At 37.0% G+C, this 19,032-nt stretch overlaps 1 protein-coding gene across 11 annotated transcripts in view; it reads left to right on the plus strand.

The window, feature by feature from the left end:
- Positions 1-19,032, plus strand: part of OCA2 (OCA2 melanosomal transmembrane protein) — a 191,837-nt gene that overhangs the window by 137,376 nt on the left and 35,429 nt on the right. For 10 of the 11 annotated variants that reach the window (XM_017728591.1, XM_017728595.1, XM_017728592.1 and 7 more), the window contains 2 exons: positions 304-397; positions 13,451-13,544. In XM_017728591.1, the coding sequence (XP_017584080.1) occupies positions 304-397; positions 13,451-13,544 (188 nt within the window). Of the gene's footprint in view, positions 1-303; positions 398-13,450; positions 13,545-14,117; positions 15,110-19,032 lie in introns of those variants that run through there. The other variant, XM_017728598.1, reaches the window with a different exon arrangement.

Raw genomic sequence — 19,032 nt, forward strand, 5'->3', positions numbered from 1 at the left:
TTTCGGTCCCATAAACCTCTGTATACACTGAACACAGGATAATACTATTGTCACCTCTCCCCTTCCCAATAACTTTCTCTCTACAGGTACCGATTACACCATTCTTTCAAACCAAGTGGTTACAATATTATGTTGAACTCAAACCAGTTTTGTGAACTAAGGTGAGGTTGTTTATCTTTGAAGAATGTTACTGGCTGAGAACTGGTGCTAGATCTGGCTAGAAGGCCTGCCTGCTGTATTTTTGGGCTCTATACCAATTGTCTAATGAAGTCTATTTTGCCTTTCTCTCTTCTTCAACCACAGATTCCTGTGCTTCTCAATCTGAGTAAAGATCCAGATGTTAACTTGCCTATGAAACCATTAATATTCTCATTGGCCATGGGTGCATGCCTTGGAGGTAAGAGTTTATGTGAGAAAGCTGACATAAGGTAACAGCTATGCAATTATGGGATGTATAAACTGGCACAATAGGTTCAATCTTTTTACTATGCAAGGCATATGGAGGGCCTGATTCAGCTCCTTTAACTTCAAAGCACTCCTGGATGAGGATCCCAGTCAGTTGCTGCTGCTACAATAGGATTTTTGCAGTCTGTGTTTGAAGTCTGTATCTGCATAATCTACAGACATACAAAGAAACAGTCCAGATGGTGCTTATAGGGTTCTGATCTTTTGTGAGGGAAAAGACAAAGATACATTTGGCTTTCAGAACAGAAAGCCATCATTGCTCATTGAAAAGATGCAGAAAATGTATAATAGCTGAGATCTGAATGCTTGATTCAAAATCTGCTGAAGTCACTGGAAAGTTTTCTGGCTGATTTACAGAAATAATTTGAGTATCCATTTGCTGACCTATTTATCACTCCTTATTGTAAGGAAACTACTTTTGAAGTCCTTGGGAAATGTACTTTTAATAATGAAGCTAACAGGCATTCTTCTAGTGCCCATCTTGATATTAACTGGGATTTTGTGTATTGTCAGTACATCACCACAAAACAAGGAGATGTTTTCATGACTGTTTTTATTTTTTTTTTTTAACTGAAAAGATAGCATATATGTACTGTAGGCCCTGGATTTTCTCTCTATTTGTTATAAAAATAAGAGAGAATAACAGTCCAGTAGTTTTCAAATTAATACTTAAAAGGATTTTTTTACATTTTGGAAATGGCTTGTGCAGATTTTACAGTATGATGTTTCCAAATAGCAAGTCCACTAAGTGCCATTAAAATGTGTAAGTTTTCAATGAGAAGTGAAGTTAGTACTATCTTTTTACTAAGAATTTTCATGCTAATTACGTTGTATTGGCTGTGTTTTGATCCCTAAATATTTAGGTAGTTAAGTTATATAAAGTTAAAATTAATAACATGATGTTCCACCATAGATCCACCCCTTCTTCCCCTCCATGCCCCTCCAAACAGTTCGTGTGATTCCACAGGGATAACTAAAACCAGTTTTGTGTGCAATACAAGTTTGGGTTTGTCTATTCAGCTAAGTGATTGCTAGTACAAGTGACCTTAATACCTAACAATGATTATAGTGATGTAATTTACAGATTGAATTTTAAGAGCATGTTGCAAAGGCAGGACAATTTGTATCAGACACCAGTTATTCATTTGAGAACTATCTCTTTGTGCTCATCATTATTCATCATTATATTATGGTGACTTGAATTTCCTCTTTAAAACCAGTGATTGGAATAATCACCATATCTTTATATGGATGTTTGCCATAAAAATATTGTCTTCTTCACATTTTGATAGGACTCAGAGTTCTTAGAGGTCTTTTTCAACTTAAATGACACTATGATTCTGTGAATTTGTTCATCACTGAACATACTCTCATTTCATTAAATTTTCAGATTAAAAAAAAAGCATAAGGAATATAAAATTAGTCAGATTATGCTGATGTATTCTAAGTGGGAGGGGCTTTACCAGCCTTGGAACCTTTACCAGTCTCAGCTGATTTTCCTAAACTATCAGTTATCATCTTAACCCAAATTCCTTTAATTTGATTTGTTGAAGGGCTGCCTGGATTTCGAGAGACTTCTGTGTGTATGCAGTATGAGACAAAAGTAAAAATGTAAGCAGTAACATGAGAATGATTTTAATTAAAGAGATTAGAGATCCACAGGAGGTGCCGAGGTGTTCAGATATGCTCCATACAAATATTTGGATAAAAGGTTAGATCATTATTAGCAAAAGCTTAAATTCTCCCCACTGTTCTCTACTAGGATAAAGCTGAGCATATGCTGAGTTATACTGGCAAATGTGTTCTAAGGAGTGTTAGCCTGAAATTTAATATGCTTCTGATCTTTCATTGTCCAAAAGCTAATGGACAGGAGCTTATTGTTGTAGAATGAGTGTGTAAAAGCTTTAGCTTTAAAAGATGCAGCCTTGAAAATTGGGGCAAAAGGGGCTTTTCTTTCTTAAAAAAGGAAGTGTTGATGTTCCTTAAACATTATTTCCAAAAGAGAATTGTCATCATCTCTGAAGTGTGTGAAGGAATCCTCAAGGTAGGCTAACGCAATTGTGGAAGGAGTAGATGACAATGATACCATTACTGCCTGGTGCTTAGGGCAAAAGATTGGATCTTATCACTGCTTTTGCAACCAAGGGAACTTGGCAAACAAGACATTTTGAAGAAGAGTCTTATGAAATAATATATTACAACTACATATTTTGGGGTTAGCTGTTTACTACAGAAGCTTCATTTCGGGTAATTTAACAACATTTCTGGAGTTCAGGGTAAACACTGGTAATGTGTCTGTAAAGGGAGCGCCACTTTTGTGCCTGTCTTGGAAAATACCATTCATTTTCTCCTAAACAATTTCCAGTGGTTGCAGTTACTTTTTTTTCTATTGCCACAAAGTGCACAGGCAGCTAGTTTGGAAGAATGATAGGATGAGAAAAGGCAGTAATTTTCCTTCATTGCTTTAGCTGTTGTCCTGGAAATGAAAGAAGGATGGAGTCAGTCTCAAATAAGATGAAAAGACCTTTGACAGTATAACTGCCACATTGTTGTCACTGTCTCCCAAAAGAGAGCTGCTGCTGCTAAATTTCTGTCTTTCATGGCCTTGTGCTCAGACAAAAGGAGTACAGAAATACTGCACAGATGCTCCTTGTTCTGTGAAATGTGTCTCTGAAGGTGAGAAGGGATGAAAAACCCTGTCTCTTAACCAAGAAACCCAAGGACAATGATGACCATGACCAGTTCCTGGTGTAAGTGCCACAATTTTGAAGTCTTTGGATATTCCTCAGAGTTGGCCTGTTCTTTTTGGCAGAAATTTTCTTGTTCAGGTCAGGTCAATCTACACAGTTAAGAAATAAACATGATAATTTTCCAGGGGATCTGGTTCTGGAAATTTAGATCTACATTTTTCCCAGCTATCTTTAAGAACTTAAGTTGTAAGTTAGGAGTCTGGCTGCCCCAGCCTCCATGTTTGGTGATGGAGATACTGGAATGTCCGAAGTGTTTATTCATCCACTGACATTGCCAGATGATCTCTGCAGAGCCCCTCATGTGACTGAGAGGGGTTCCCAAAGACAGGTCATATGAATTCAGGCTTTTGGGACTTTTGAGTAGTCAAAGCTTCTGGATGCTGAGCCACCCTATTAATTCACATCTGTCTGGGCATTAGTGGTCAGGCTGACTAAGTATCTGGAAAAATTGTGTTGCTCATGGAGTTTTTTTTATGTGATCTGCCAGTATTTCAATTACATGTTAACAATGAACATGTAACAATTAACATGAAGGCAAAGAAAACAGGAAATACAAAAGGTACTAAAGGAAGTAAAGAAAGAGGAAACTTCTGAGGCATTCTGATGAATCTGTATCTGTATTATTTTTGCATGAGAAGGCACTGACTAAAGCTTCATTCATTAATGTTTTGTATTCTAGTACTTGATGGAATTATAACACTTTGGAGACTGAGTTTTTTGTAGACCTTCCGATAGTGTCTGGGGAATGCTGCCCTGAAATTCTGGAGAGCAAATGAAGGTTGCTAGCTACAGCCATTTCAGAACAAGAGGAACTTTAATTGCACTTTTTATATTGTCTCATGACTTTTAAAAGGGCATAAAATAAGGATTCAACTTAAATTGAGTAAGCGTACAGTCAGAAATTCACCTATTAAGATTGTTCAATTGTGTAGAACTGGGCTATTTACTGAGCTGAAGATGTTATAGATAAGATATTATTTGAAGGGTTTTTCCACATTTGACATTTAAAGAACTGGCATTTATTTGCAATTTTATCTCTCTCTTTTTTTTTTTCATGATTTATGAACAGTATGCTTTTGAAAAAAGAAAGAAAAATATCAAATTAATTTTTGAAAGTTCCTACCTTCTGAGATCTCAGTTGCTAACATAGCAAAGTGCAAAACCTCTGCTGCAGTGACTTTTAATATGGTCCAGAGGGGATATTTTTTACAATGTATAGTTTTGCACTATTTTTCCTCTCTGTATGTTTTCCTGAAGGACAACACCTGAAAATCATTGCTGTTACAATTCTGCAGAAATAGGCAGTTTCTAGGATGCATTCAGTTGTGCTATTCTGGCCACACAACTCAGCTGTAGGCTCTATGTCAAGACAGGAGGTAGGAAGAGAAGATTGCTGGCACTTTTCTTCTAACCTTACAGGGTCAAAACCCAGGTGTGAATATAATTCATTATCCACTGGACATTGTGCTAATTACTGCTATTACAGCTATCCCACAGCGTAGCTAAACAGTGGGATTTCTCTCAATAGTCCAGTACTGTAGCTATTCTGCCTCTCAGCAGCCCTCCTTAGGTCTCTGGTGAAGATGGGGCCTTGCACAGTGGAGTAGCACTGATTTACTATTCCTGTTGATTCTGCTGAATAAAATCCTATACTAGTTTTAAAGCTTCAGACACACTGAAGGTATAAAGCTAAAAATACTGTTTATATTCATAAAGAAACCCTCCTTCTCTGCAATATGAAGAAAAGTATATCCTTCAGAAAGCATAAATCATATTAAATATATGATAGTTAATGTTATGAAAAACTCTAGATACTTTATGGTTCTTTTATGGTTACAATAGATCAAATTTGTATAACGCTTTTCAATTTGAAAGATTAAAAAAGTCTACCAAAAATTGAATGCATGGTGTAAAAATATAGCTGTTATTTAAGAAGAGCACGATTCAACTTTGGTTTTGAACTTTATTGTTGTATAAAATGTGTAATTGAAATGGTAGGAAAATTTTTTGGAGACAATATACCTACCTGAACTTGATTTTAAGCAGGACACGAATACTGGAAGTTCCTATTGGTACTAAAAGAGTCTTTTAATGACAAGAAATCCTGGGGCTCAGTTCTATGTTTTATGGGCAAGACAGTACAGACTCAGAAAAATATTTTTTTATTGTTATAAAGCTCAATCCAAATCAAAGGGTGGTACTGTAGGGAATGAGAGCAGTCTTTCAAAAGATAAAGGATGTTGCTGCTCTTGACTTTGAAAGGCAGGAAAATCAAACAGGGAAATTTAGGAAATATATCACAGGTTTTCTTTAAAGACCGCAGGGCAGTCTTTAGCAGCATTATACCTTTAAATTTACACATCTAGAAGCATGTTTCTTATATGTCTTCCACTAATATCTAATTTACTTTCTGAGTGTACTTTGCATTGTTTCTATGATATTTGCAGTGGTGGAAATTAATTAACATTAGCTGCTGCCGATTAAATGGTACTACTCCTTTCTTGTTATTAAGGAAGAGCTCATTCAGATGTTACCTGAAAGATTTTGGGTTTTGTTGTAGCGTGAAAAACACTGGATATAAACATGAGGACCCTTTTCCCACAGCTGATACTTGAGTGCCCAAACTGCCCTCTTGCTGTTGCCTGTAACATCCAGATCTGTAACCTCCTATAAAAATCCAGTGGCTGTTTTCCTTAGCTCTTTCATGACATTCAAGCTCTGGGTTATCTTCATGCTTTTTCGGTGTGACATTCTTAAAGCCCAGTAGAGCTGAAAAGTCCTTGGTGTGAGATCCAGGCTTTTTTCCAGACTCCCTGCAACTAAAGTATATTCTCTAATCTTTAGATTGCTAAAGAGTATCCTCTGTGGTATGGAAGACATATAGAAGAAAGTTTTGAGCCTAAAATGTAAAACCAGCCAAAACTGAGTGTGTCCATTTGACAGACATATCTTTGTCTGGATGAAGACAATGTCAGAGAGCAATTTGGTTTTAGGATACTGAGTTAATAGGGAAAATAACCCCCCTATTGAAGCCAGTATATTTTTTTCAGCAAGGACATTTTTCTAAGCTTGGAAAGTGTTACCTTGGCAGATATGCATATATAGATGTATGTATGTCATTAAGGGTGAAATATGAAGTATATGGGGTAAAGGATGCTGTTTCAGCTGCACTGGTGAGGATTTATAGTTCGGTTGGTAAGTCTTAGATTTTAGAATGGAAATAAGACAGCTATGTGTAATATGTAATATTGATTTAGAAAATAAATTTATACCAAACACCAAAATCACTTGATTATAATGCTAGCATTACTGATAACTTTGAAATGCTTCTATTAATGGTTTTCAATCTGTGTAAAATAACTGCAAGCTATAAAGTTCTGCAAATTAGATATAGGATAATGATCACACATGGCATTGGGGCTCCTACAAAGTATATGTGGAGATATGTTTAATTTTCTTTACTTGCTTCGTGCATTTCTTTGTCATAAATGACAGAAGGTTCTTTCCAGAAGCCTTAGCCACTTCTGTTTTCAGAAATATATGGAATATACAAGACTGTGTTGTATCAGTGAGTTGCTGCAATATGAGAATACAGACTCTGAATAGCTGTCAGCAGAAGAAGTATATTCTGTTCAAATGTAGCACTTGGACTATCAGACAGAACAAGGCAGAGAAGCTACAGCAAGATTCAAAACACTTAAGTGCAGAATATAATACTGGATTATCTACTTTTCTTCCTCTGCAGACACTTTCCAAGCAATACTCCCTCTTCTGCACCTTGAGGAGGAAAAAAATCTTGGTTTGCAATAATAATGTTGATTTCTATTGACAAATCAGACACTCTGTATGGCACTAAGGAAAGTTATAATCATACTCTAGATATTATTTATATAGATATTAATATATAAAAATAGATATAAAATATAAATATATATAGGTATTAATTTATATAGATAATAATCAATCAATTTAGCACAGCTTCAAAGTATATTATGATAAAGTTGAATAATGTCCTCTTATGCCAGGTTTCTGCATATGAAAGAGTTTTTCAATATTTGGTCCCCCTTAACATCACATGTGGCAAAGCTGTGAAATTGAGTTCACATAGTTTTAGTCTTTGAATCTAAAAATCAGAGATGAAATATGCGCAGCATTAAAAGCATTAAATGAAACCTACTTGAATATGTGTCTTAGGGCATAGGGGAATGGTGTGTCAGACTGCTGGCACTATCCATCATTATAATAGTTTATTTTACACTTGCACTGGGTAGGTTGACTTCGAGGAGGCTTTAGTGGTCACTTCAGGTTTTATGTGTTTTTTACAGATGTCTGGATTTCATAGAAGTTTATGGGTTTCTTTAGGTCATTAAAGTAACAAGTGCAGGATGTTCAGCAACTCACCTTATTTATTTCACACTTCTGGTAGAAAAATGGCAAATTTAAATTTTACCTTTTCTTCTCATAGCAAAAAGGAAACAACGAGCATTGACAATGCTTATACAACTATCCTGCTGGTGGTGTTGTAGTGGTGAGAAAAAGTGGTAAATTTCACCTGATTAAAAGCATTGGTTTGAATGCAGTTCAATGAACATTTTTGATAAGTGAACTCAAAACTTTCATTTATGTTCTTTCATTTTTTCCCCTATAATGTCCATATTTATGCATTTATGTAGAAACATACCATTCAAAATGTTTCCAAATCAGTAAAATAAATAATTTTGGTATAATAAGAGTACATTTTATCACAAATATCAGAATTAAATGAGTTCATGCATGCCTGTGACTTGATGTTCCTTTTAGGGACTGCTAATGGTTCAATTGGCCTTGATTCTCTTCTTCATTGACTGCAAAGTTTGATTATCTGGATTATTAATTTTTACACACAAAAAAATATAAAGATATTCAAGTCTTGCCCATTACTAAAAGATATTCAAGACTTGTGGACATTTAACAGATGAATATAAATGTGTTTATTTTTTTAATGAGGCAGATCTGTATCACTTCTTTGTGAAACTGAAAATTTATGAAAGCTATGAAGGCTGTCATCTATAAGGCTAATCAAAACCAGAACTGGTCAGTGTTCACTTTGGCAGACAGATTTGTTACATTTGCTCTGCTTGTGCTTTAAGTAGAAAAATGGAATATGCTATGGAAAGGAAGCCAGACACATCAGTCTACCTTTATTTAACAAGGTAAATTATATGGGAGACTGCAAAGGATTTTCTTTTAAAAATGGATTGGAAGCAAGAAGCTGGCTTCCTTCAGTAAGTTTTGCTTTTATACTGTAATGGAATGGTTCATTACAGCAAAAAGCAGGGCTGACAATCCTCACCCTAAAATTATCCATGACTCTGCAGAAAAGTCCTTGTTTCAGAAAGAGAATCCTTGTCTGGACAAAGCAGAACAGCTGTCCTGTGTAAAACCAGGCCTGTTGCAGATGCTTGTTAAAGGCTAGGGGAAAGCTGCTCTCAGGGCTTGTGTTGGCATGAAAATAGGGTAGTCATTTTACTTCTGCATTAGCTGACCAGAGATACAGGGGAGAGAAAATGCAGAAGGCCTCTTGGTTAAGCACAGGTATAGCTTGTTCTCCACTGTCAGAGCATGTGGAAGGGAAATGGTCTGTAATTCTCACAGCAAAACAAACTTTTCTGTTAGCCATCCACTTGGTTGTTAGCAAGGTATTATCTCCTTTATATTCGAAGAAGTTACTGTTCATGAAGTCTGCTCATGCTAGGCCAAACAGCTTTATTAGTGATAATCCCTTTGCTTTGATTTCTCAATGCTTTGAGTAATAAACACTAATCCTGCCAGGCACTTTGAGGTGATTCTCCAAGCAAACATATTAACACAGCAAACACAAGGATTAGGCTTGCTCTTGAGGGGGCAATACCAAAGGGACTCCTGGGAACTAACAGCATTTAGTTATAATAGATATAATAGATAGAACAACGTGCTGCTGACAAGTAAAAATCAACAGCTGAGAATGAGTCTTGAAATGATGCACGTTACTGATTCAAACTCTCTCTCTTTTCTTGCTATGATTCTTATCTGATTTCCCAGCCCCTTCTTTCAGTAAGACTAATCGGTTCTCCCAGCATTGATTTTCAGTGCATTTCAGGTTATAGTGCCTTGGGCAAACTGTGTTTACTGAGGAAGAGGCTGTCTGGGCCCACGAGAGGTGCACTGTGTGTGGTGTGCAGGATCTGGGCTCAGATTTGGCAGTCTCTGAAGGGGTGATGCAGCGAAGGGCAATAGCTGAACACTGAGTTGCGAAGAAGTAGCTACAAACGGAAGCAGAAGGCTGGAAGAAGCAGGGCTGGTGGGTAGGGCAGGTATCAAATCAGGCTTACCAAACCTTGTCAACATCTTCCTGCTTGTAGCTCTAAGTTAGCTGGGGATGGAAAGGCACATTTTAATGTGTGGGGCTTGAATATTTCGTTATATATCTATCCTTAACTAAAACTCTTAAATACACTTGGAGCTGATTTCACATTTCCTAAAGATATTCAAAGTTATTTGCCTTGAGAAATATCAGAAAGAAACTTTTATATCACCTTTTCTAGACAGAAACAGTAGAAGACCTTCTACTCTGTTTCTGAAATGATTGTGCAAAGCTAGGGCAGCTCCATGGAAAAATGATTATGATCTGTGAGGATTCCTCTGTTGTTTTCTTCTATGTAGCACAGGCAACTAATTAGAATTATTTCTTTCATTGACAAAAAGGTCTCTCTTGAGTTCATGCTTATGAACTACTAAGCATAGCTAATATTGACAACAGTGCAGGTAGTCTGTCAAGAATAAGAGGAAAAACAGATATTCAGAATAAAATGTCATAGATATCACACACTACTGACATTAGAAATATAACATTTACTTCATTGTAGTGAATCCAGTTTCTCAGTAACCATTTACCTTGTGATAAAGGGTGAATAGGAGTCATCAACAAAGTTACAATAGGAGTCATCAAAACAGATTGGTTTTTGCAATGTTGTTGTTTGATACAGTTGGCCCATCTATTATTTTGTTCTGAGCATACAAACAAGTGAGCAGGAGTCTTTCTAATCTGGATTGTTCTTAAGATTGCAGATGATGTGAAGATGAAGTCAAGATTGGGTGAAGCCCTAAAAAATGCTTATTCGTAATTTGCACCCATCAGAATGAATTCAATGTATAGGTTTTTGTGTACATTAACCTAGTCTCAAGTTTTCCAAGATTCGGAGGATCAGTGTTGCTGTCTCATTAGTGAGTTAAACCTGTGCTGTGTAGACAGATGCTGCTGGGAGGTGAAACAAAAGTTTGCCTCTGTTAATTTGAGTGCAGTTCTTTGAAGCCTGCTGAGCCAGTGCCTAATTAAACTGCACACACGCTCCAAACAAATGAAAGAGAAATTCTGCTCCTCGCAGATAACATTTAAGGTGATGATTTCTTCTCAAGTGAAATCTACTTGGGGAAATCAATTCACTGCTGAAGCAGAAACTCCATAATACTTCATTATGTGAAGGCATTACTATAGCCCATACAGTATAGGAGAACTCGTGCTGTTGGGAGATCTCGACTGTATCTAGTCAGAGCCATAGGACAAGTGCAGTTTCAGTCTCATTTCTTTAATTTGATGCCAGAGCTACATATTCCTTGTCTGCAGTAACATTATTCTGAGAGTGATGACTGGTTGTGCTACACACAGAGCAGAAATCTCTTATGAAATGTTTGGATGTTGTAGACTAGTGATTAGTTTGGAACTGAAAACTCCTGAAGTGTTCCTGCTTGACTCTTCTAATAACATCAGCTGTATTCATTTGTTCTGTTTTCATCTTAAGCCACATGCCTGGTGTCTTGGCTTTCTCATGGCAGTACCTACCAAGAAAGTTGTTGTTTCAAGTTCAGTTTTGTATTTTTAAAAATGTGTTAAAGTAATAAGGGTATACTTTGAGGCAAAGAGAGGGCAAGGGAAATGAGCTGTGATGTTCCTAATGACCAGTGTTAGACACTATTTTTTAAAGGTTTCTGTTCCTCTAATGACGTTAATCATCCTTTCTCCACACTTAAAGCATGTGTGGGGGTGATTTTCTGTGTATGATAAGCTGAGGTTACAAATAGTCCTTGGTGTCTCACAAAGATGATCACAATAGTTTTATGATCAATAAGGATACACCCTTGTATTGATGTGCAGTTTCACCAACATCAGCAGAACTCCTCAGAGACAGGCAGGACCTCTGCACAGAGCTCCAGCTCCTTTGCAATGTCAAATCCTTAAAAACAGAGCAAGTAGGAAGCAGGTCACCTAGCACAGCTCCTAGGAAAACAGAAAAAGAAGGGAATAAAAAAAGCCATGGAGGGAGAATTAAATATATGAAATAAAATCTGGGACTAGAGGCAGTGGGAGCGGAATGCTTTTCTCATTTCAAGAAATCTCTAAGATTTCTGTGTTTTCCTTATTCCACAGTGGCATCTGCTCAAGAGCTGTTTGGGGCTGCTGATGAGAAAATAAAACCAGTCTATTGTTCTTAATAGGTGTTTCTTAGGCCACTCACCCGAGACAGTAGATACTGTTGTTCAGATCTCTGCTCCAGGATGAACATCTCAGTTTGCTGCCTAATGTTCTGGAATGAATAAGAATCATGCATTTTCTTTGCACTCAACAGGAAAAATCTTAGCCATACCAGGGCTTTTTATTGGAAAGCTTTGGCTTTCATGAAATCAACTAAACAAATAATAAAAAAAATCCTGAGTGACTTTTGGGGTTTAGTTTTTTTCCCAAAGTTGTTGCTGTGTCACTAGAACGACCACTCAAAACCATCTGAATTATAGCACTTCATTTTATTTGAATTTAAGAGTGTTCTATTATTTTTTAAGTATATTTTTAGACATCTGCTAATTTTGTGTGCACTTTCAGGTGCAGATGGCCATAACAGTACCATGTGTGAATACCTGGGGGAATAATTCTTCTGCCTTTATTCTGAGATACTTTTTGGTAGGCTGATCTCTGGGTGACCTGAAACATTTAGTAAATCAAAACAATTAACTGGAGCGTTAATTACATTATAATCTGTTTCTCTCAAAGTGAGACCAGAAGAATTTCCCTGGAGCTAAAATTTTTAACAGAACCAAAGTAAGAAGAGTAACTACATGCCAATGGGAGGAAAGGAGGGCTTGTGCTTAGAATAATGGATTGTTAATGTAGTTATGTATGGAAAAAGAGATGACTTGCCAAAGTATAAAAAAAAATTCTCTGAGATTATTACCTCCTTTGTTCAAGACTTCAGTTAAAGAACAGCATGTAGGAGTCACTAGCACTTCCTGAGTCGTGCCTTAGATCAGAAACGTTTGCAGAAGCCATCTGCTTTATGGAAGTCAAGTATGCAGCATGTATAAATCTGAGGTATAACTCATGGCAACGACATGGAAAATGGGCTGGTCTTTCTGAGCTCTGAATACCTGAGCTCAGATACATTGCCACATTGTTAAAAGTGTAAAGAAAATGAAGAAATGAATTAATTTCTGGAAGCGGCTTGGGAGAAGAGAAGTAAGGATAGATGCGCATTATAAATGTGGAAAATTATTTTTCTTTGGTGTGTTCTTCTCCTATGCAGGCTTGTATAAGGTAATTTGGTGAAGTTCACTGAATGAAATTATGTTTCCTTATTTATTGAAGAACCATGGTGATTAGGTAAACAAAGTCTGTGATCCTTAGGAGAGAGATGTGAAACAGATTCATTCTCCTCCATGGTCACACTTAACTGTGTTTTAAATTTCTATTAAAATCCCCCAAACAAATCTTGCAAATTAATTAATTTATCTATAAATAAAACACTACATTTTCAAAGTCAGGTTGGCGTAAGGAAAAAAGGCATCCATTATTCTTAGCATCCTCAAACTATCTCATCTTTCTTTTCACCTCACCTGATGGCACCTTCTATTTATGTAAAAAAAAAATCAACAAGTTTATCTGAATGCAGTTCTCTGGTGATATTTTGGTAGTGTTATTGGCGCTATGTTCCTTCCCTATTTTTCTGGCTTAAGTAGAATCAGAGAATAATAGCAGACTTACATTTCAAAGTGTGAAGCTATTTATAGGATGTGGAGATATTGACTGTATGTTTCTTTCCAAACCTATGCAACAGAAACTGATTTTTCATTTGTAATGAGTACATCTTAGTACTTTAATACAGAATAAACAGAGGAAGAGTAAGAAAAAAAGCACAACTATAAAATGGTCTTTGTTTTCTGAACTGCAGGTAATGGAACATTGATTGGAGCATCTGCAAATGTTGTTTGTGCTGGAATTGCTGAACAGCATGGTTATGGCTTCTCTTTCATGGAGTTCTTCAGGTACAATTTTAAACTTCTCACATTAGATCTGATTTTTTTTTCTCTAGGCAAACAGTGAATCTTCTAAGGAGAAAAATCTAGAGAAAGGGTCTATAAAATAGACTTGCGTTCCTAATTTGGTTTTGGCAACTGAAATGCAGATGGAAGACAGATCACTTTATTTTTGTATAATGTTGATAGAATTCATGAAGCTGGTGGGAGCACAGTGGAACTCCAGGAGAAACAAAGCCTCAGAAATTCCTTCTTTGATCACCCTCAATCTTTAGCTTTGTAGAAATTGTAAATTGTTGCCTTATTGTTAAATGCAGTTTAAACCTAGTTTCTCATATTCACATTTTAATGGACATTCTATCATCAGGAAAAACTGGAATGTCCTAATTTAGACTGAGTTGATTTTTACTCCCTGATCCCATGAGTAAACTATTTACCTAAAAGAAATTATTTGTTTTGACCAGCTGCTTAGGTACTATGAATGAAAGTGTGACGAGCAGCCAGTAATAACTCAAGTTGTTGCTTAATAATTGTTTAATTAATAATTAATAGATCTTTTTAATAGTGGAATTTTCTTTGCAGGTCATTCATCAGCAGGTTTTTAATGCACAAGGTGTACTTAATGCATACAACAGTTTAATATTTTTCCACAAACTTCCAGTTTTTGAGACTGTGGTTGAAAGATGTAAGTGGAAACTGGCAAAATGAGGACTAAACACAAAGTGCAAGTTTAAAGTGTAGTTGATTGAGCTAAAACATAATTCCTTGCTTCTTTTTTCTGCATATTTAGGACAAAGGATACTGTTAAGCTCACACCAATTTATTTTTTCTCTTTATTTTTCTTTACATTGTTTATTATATTTTCTCAACTCTATCAGCTTTTTTCTAAACTGTTTACCTCAAAGCCCTCAAACCTACGTTATTAATATGGTTAATCATACATGATTTTCTGAAACCAAGATAATGATAACCCTGAAAAGAAAGGTGGTCTGAAGTGCTGCTGCTAAAACTCAAGCTATGAGGATGTGCTACTCATAGCACAGCTTAGCTCTTCCCCCATAGTTTTCTGATGAGATATTTTAGAAAGATGGATGTCTATCAAATCAAACTCTTGGTTGTCAGGACCTTTGAGACTGCAGAACAGTCTTATGTAGTACATAGTGATAGCTAATCGACTTCCTGGAAGTGAAGCCCTTGCACAAAAATGGTGATACAGCAATAATGGGCTTGTGGATTGCTCTGTTCATTTTTCACAGATTTTCACCTTTTCATTTGGAGACTTAACTTGTATGTAGCATTAACACTGTGTCCTCTACATGGATTTTGTAACGAAATGTTCTTAAAACTTTTATGAGACTGACTGAAGATGTAAAGCCTGGCTAGTCTGTTAAGCAGTGTTTACTGGAACGTATTCTTTGGCAAAGCTGATGACAGTACACAGATGCTCTGAAATTGCCTTCTATACATATGCTTTTGGTGGAAGAGATTACTGGGAAAGACTGTAGCCACTGTAAACAAAGATGTGAGAACTGAATCCACAGTGGTCTCAGGAAGATAGCAATGGATATTAATTAGCAGAAAGAACATAATAGCCCACTTTTGCTGGCTGCCTTTTAATCACTCAGCAGGCAGATCATGAGCTTCTTCACAATTTATGTTAGGAAAATACTTGTTTCAGTCAAATGTTCACAAATTCAATATATTTTGAGGCTTCTCTGGGCAGCAAGAGGTGTTACGTAATATCCCTTGAGGATTTTGATTTGCTTACTTTTATTTATGAAGGTTGCCTCAAAGTATAAAGTGAATTTTCTGCATTTCTTCCCTGTTTGCCCAGAATGACTCAATAGGTTTCACATCCCTATTGAGGGTCCTCTGCAGTGCTTCTCCCAGTACAGATCCAGATTGTTACTCTTTCATCTCGCAAACCCTTGTGACTCAACAGAGAAAAATCATGGGTACCATGTGTGGGGGGATGATGACCCTCTGCTGACTGACTTTTGTTAAGATGTCTTTATTGCAGCCTGAGCTGGTGGTCTGTCTTTCCCAAATTTCTTTGTACACTTGCCACGTCTGTCTCAAGTGGTGCCTAGGGTCACAGAGCAGAGTTCGCTACTTCCAATACACTTCCTTCCTAGCTGCATGCTAAGCCAAATGATGAAAATGTGTTTAAGGGGGGCCTTTGCTCAAAGCAGCGCTTTTGAAAACCATGTTTTGACACAGTTTCCTGTAAGAGGAATCCCAGACAGGGTTGATAAGCATGTCTGATGAGTGCACCTCGATACAACAGAGTGGGAGATTCTATGGAAGCTGTGGGTTCCTCATGGCAAGAGGCACCATGATGACTCTCTGTGCAGGGAAAGAAAAAGGCATAAAGCAGGCTTCTTGCTCTTTAAGAGGGATGATGGGCTCATGACCTTTCCTCTGTGTGTCTTTGTGCAGTGGCACTTGGTGCAGTTTGAGGTTCCTCTTCTCTTTTTAAAAAGGTAGCAGAGGCAACCGAGCAGATGTGTTATGCAATGCTATTCTGCTGCCCAGCCAGAGCCAGAGGTGGCTAGGTGTGATAGCTTGCCTACAATGATGTGGTCTTACCAGCTTGATGTGCTTCTCTCTGGAGTGGCTTCATCAGAAGAAATCCTGTGCTGGGGAGGCACGTGACTGTATGACCATGAATGCTATAGTCTTTCAGAAATCTCTCTAGCCTTCTGGGGAAGCCTCCCCCTCAGAACAACAACTAATTGCTTCTTCCCCTGGATCAAGAGTCCTACTGCCTCAAGGACATGGTAATCCACAAATGGATGTAAGGGGAAGACAGGTCCGGTGTCCCATTCTCACCATCCAAACAACTCAGGCTCGTGTGCTGGAAGTGCTGTGCCTGTAAGGTGGTTCCAGTAGGATGGCATTTAGGTGGGAAAGATTACACTGAGAAAGAAGAGAGAAGGGAACAGGCCTCCCTCTCTGCGTTGAAGCACCTTAAAGCAGCCTGGCATTCAGAGTACACTGCTGGTTGAGGAGATACCAGGTCATATCCATGTGTGCCTGGCTGTGAGTGTGCTGGCAAGTGTCACCAAATATCTTACCCAGAATGCATTTGGACCTTGTCCCCTTCTCTGACATTACCCATCAACACATGTAGAAACCATTTCTGTCTGGACAGTGCTCACAAGAGAAAGAGGAAGATTGCCTATGAGGAAAGATCTTTTGGTTGCTATGAATTCTACTTGCTGTTTCCAGACCTTGTGATCTTTTTTGATTATTCATTATGTTCCACTGAAATAAAAAGATTCACGTGTAGCTTACAATATGCAATATTGTAATAAGTTTAATTTATCGCCATGAAAATATTTTTATCTTTGAATCTATTAAACATGGTGGTAGAACAACAAAAAAGATCTTCTACTGGTATATCAGCAGCAAAAGGAAGAATAGGGGACATATGAGCCTCGTTGAATGGGGAAAGGACCTGCTGACAACGGATGTGGAAAAGGCAGAAGTTCTCAATGTGATCAGCTGCACAAAGTCCTGCTGGAGACCAGTCACTAATGCTGCTCCCCAGGCTTCTTGTGAGCCCCAGTGGTGCCTTCCAAGACCAGCCACTTGGGGATTCAGCTTTTAACCAGCCCCAGAAATCTGAAGGCAAATAATGAATGACTGCCCTGGATGATTCACTTAAAATTACTCAAATTCAAAAGGAAAGAAGCAATGTTATGACAAAACCAAAATTGAAAGTCCTAGGAAGAGCAAGCTCAGAATAACAATTTCTTTCTCTTGCATTTTTAGAATCAGTAGCACCAAATGATGCTCTTTGTCCATCTTGAAAACATCCTCATCAAACTGTATCTATGTGTTCTAATCCTTCCTCCTTAAAAAGAAAATTTTAGATGTACCCTAGTATTTCCTTATCCTCCTAGTAATTTAGAAGGCCAGAGCTGAACATGATATTCCAGGCACAGTCCTCTTATTTTTTTCACATTTAAAAAATATAAGATTTTATACAGAATGTGGAGCTATTTGCCTTTTCTTTGTTAATCTAGGTAATATCAAACTCCTGTTCAATTTGCTGCTCAGTGTAAATCCAAGTCTTTTTCAGTTTTCACGTTACTTACATGAGTGTGATTATATCTGTTCTCCCCTCAATTTCTTATACTTTTTCTGCATTGTGGATACAAAGACAAGTATTTAAGTGGTAGAAATAGAAAGAAATGTGAGTCTGTGGGGCTTGGAAAAGGAGATAAAGAGCAGGGGATATTTGCTGTATGTGGTCAAGAGTAAACATTAGAACAAGCAAACATCAGAGCAAACAAATGATCGTTATGCCTCTAGACAGAAGTGCAACTATTTTCCTTGCTTGACCCTGTAGAAAACATCAGATATGTTAATAACATGAAGGTAATTGCTCAGAGACAGCATTTATGAGTAAGCAGAAGGCAGGGAAAGATAATAATCCTATTATGATTTTAGTCTAATTATCAAAGAAAGATTACACAAAAATAAGAGCTTAACATAAAGGAAAACCCCAAATGTAGGACAGTACGTTTTTGCTTGGCAAATGGTCAGATAAAGACATTGTATTCTTGTTGCCTGGATGAATTCTAGAGGTTAACATAATGATTTTGTATCAATTCAGACCGTAAAATAATCAACAGAGTTTTATTTTTCTCAAGGAATAAGATAAAAGAAATAACATTGCAGATGTCTCTTTTAGTCTAGATGCTTCATTTCATAATAGTTTTTAAAATTTTTAGTAACATATGTCTGAGTTTGTTTGTTGCAATATAGCATTCTACTAGGTCAGACCAACTTGAGGAACATGAAAATGATACACAGAAATCTTTTTGTTACCAATGAAAAATTTGATACCAGCTCCATAACATAAGAAGTTCTCATTGCTGTAGGAGCTTTAATTATCCTTTTTTACTTGCTAATACAATTTACAACTTGACTTTAATTTTCTCTGTAAGAAAGGCATTTATATAACTTTTTAACGATACATAGTATTTCAAACAGAAAGTAACTTATGTTCCTTAATCCTATTGTAATTCAACACCAATCACCCCTCTGTGTCCCTGATGTGCGATGTGAATAAAAAAACAGAATCACAGATAAATTATGAACATATTTGACAAAAATAGAAAGTGGTTATTGTGGGAAATACTCCAATTTTATTTCAAGCAAATTTTGGCTGACTGTGCCTATATCACAGTGCTGGTTATGAGAAGAATTGATTGGATAACTCTATGTAATGGGATAAGAATGTGGGAAAAATGATTTAATACATGGGGAAGTCAGTCTGCCCAGAGGAACAGGCTATGAGCCTAAGAGCCTAATGTAGAGTTACAGTGATAAGGTTAGCTGGATATGATCCTGCAGGCATTGTGCATATTTTCAGGTTTTGCATTTTTCTGTCATTGCCCTCCCTTCATACACAGAGCTGAATTAATATTCTCTGTCTTCTCTAGGAGTAAGAATAATTTGGAAGTGTCAAAAATATTGGTTTCTG

Source organism: Corvus brachyrhynchos, unplaced genomic scaffold, assembly GCF_000691975.1.
Source record: "Corvus brachyrhynchos isolate BGI_N302 unplaced genomic scaffold, ASM69197v1 scaffold92, whole genome shotgun sequence".
NCBI lineage: Eukaryota > Metazoa > Chordata > Aves > Passeriformes > Corvidae > Corvus > Corvus brachyrhynchos.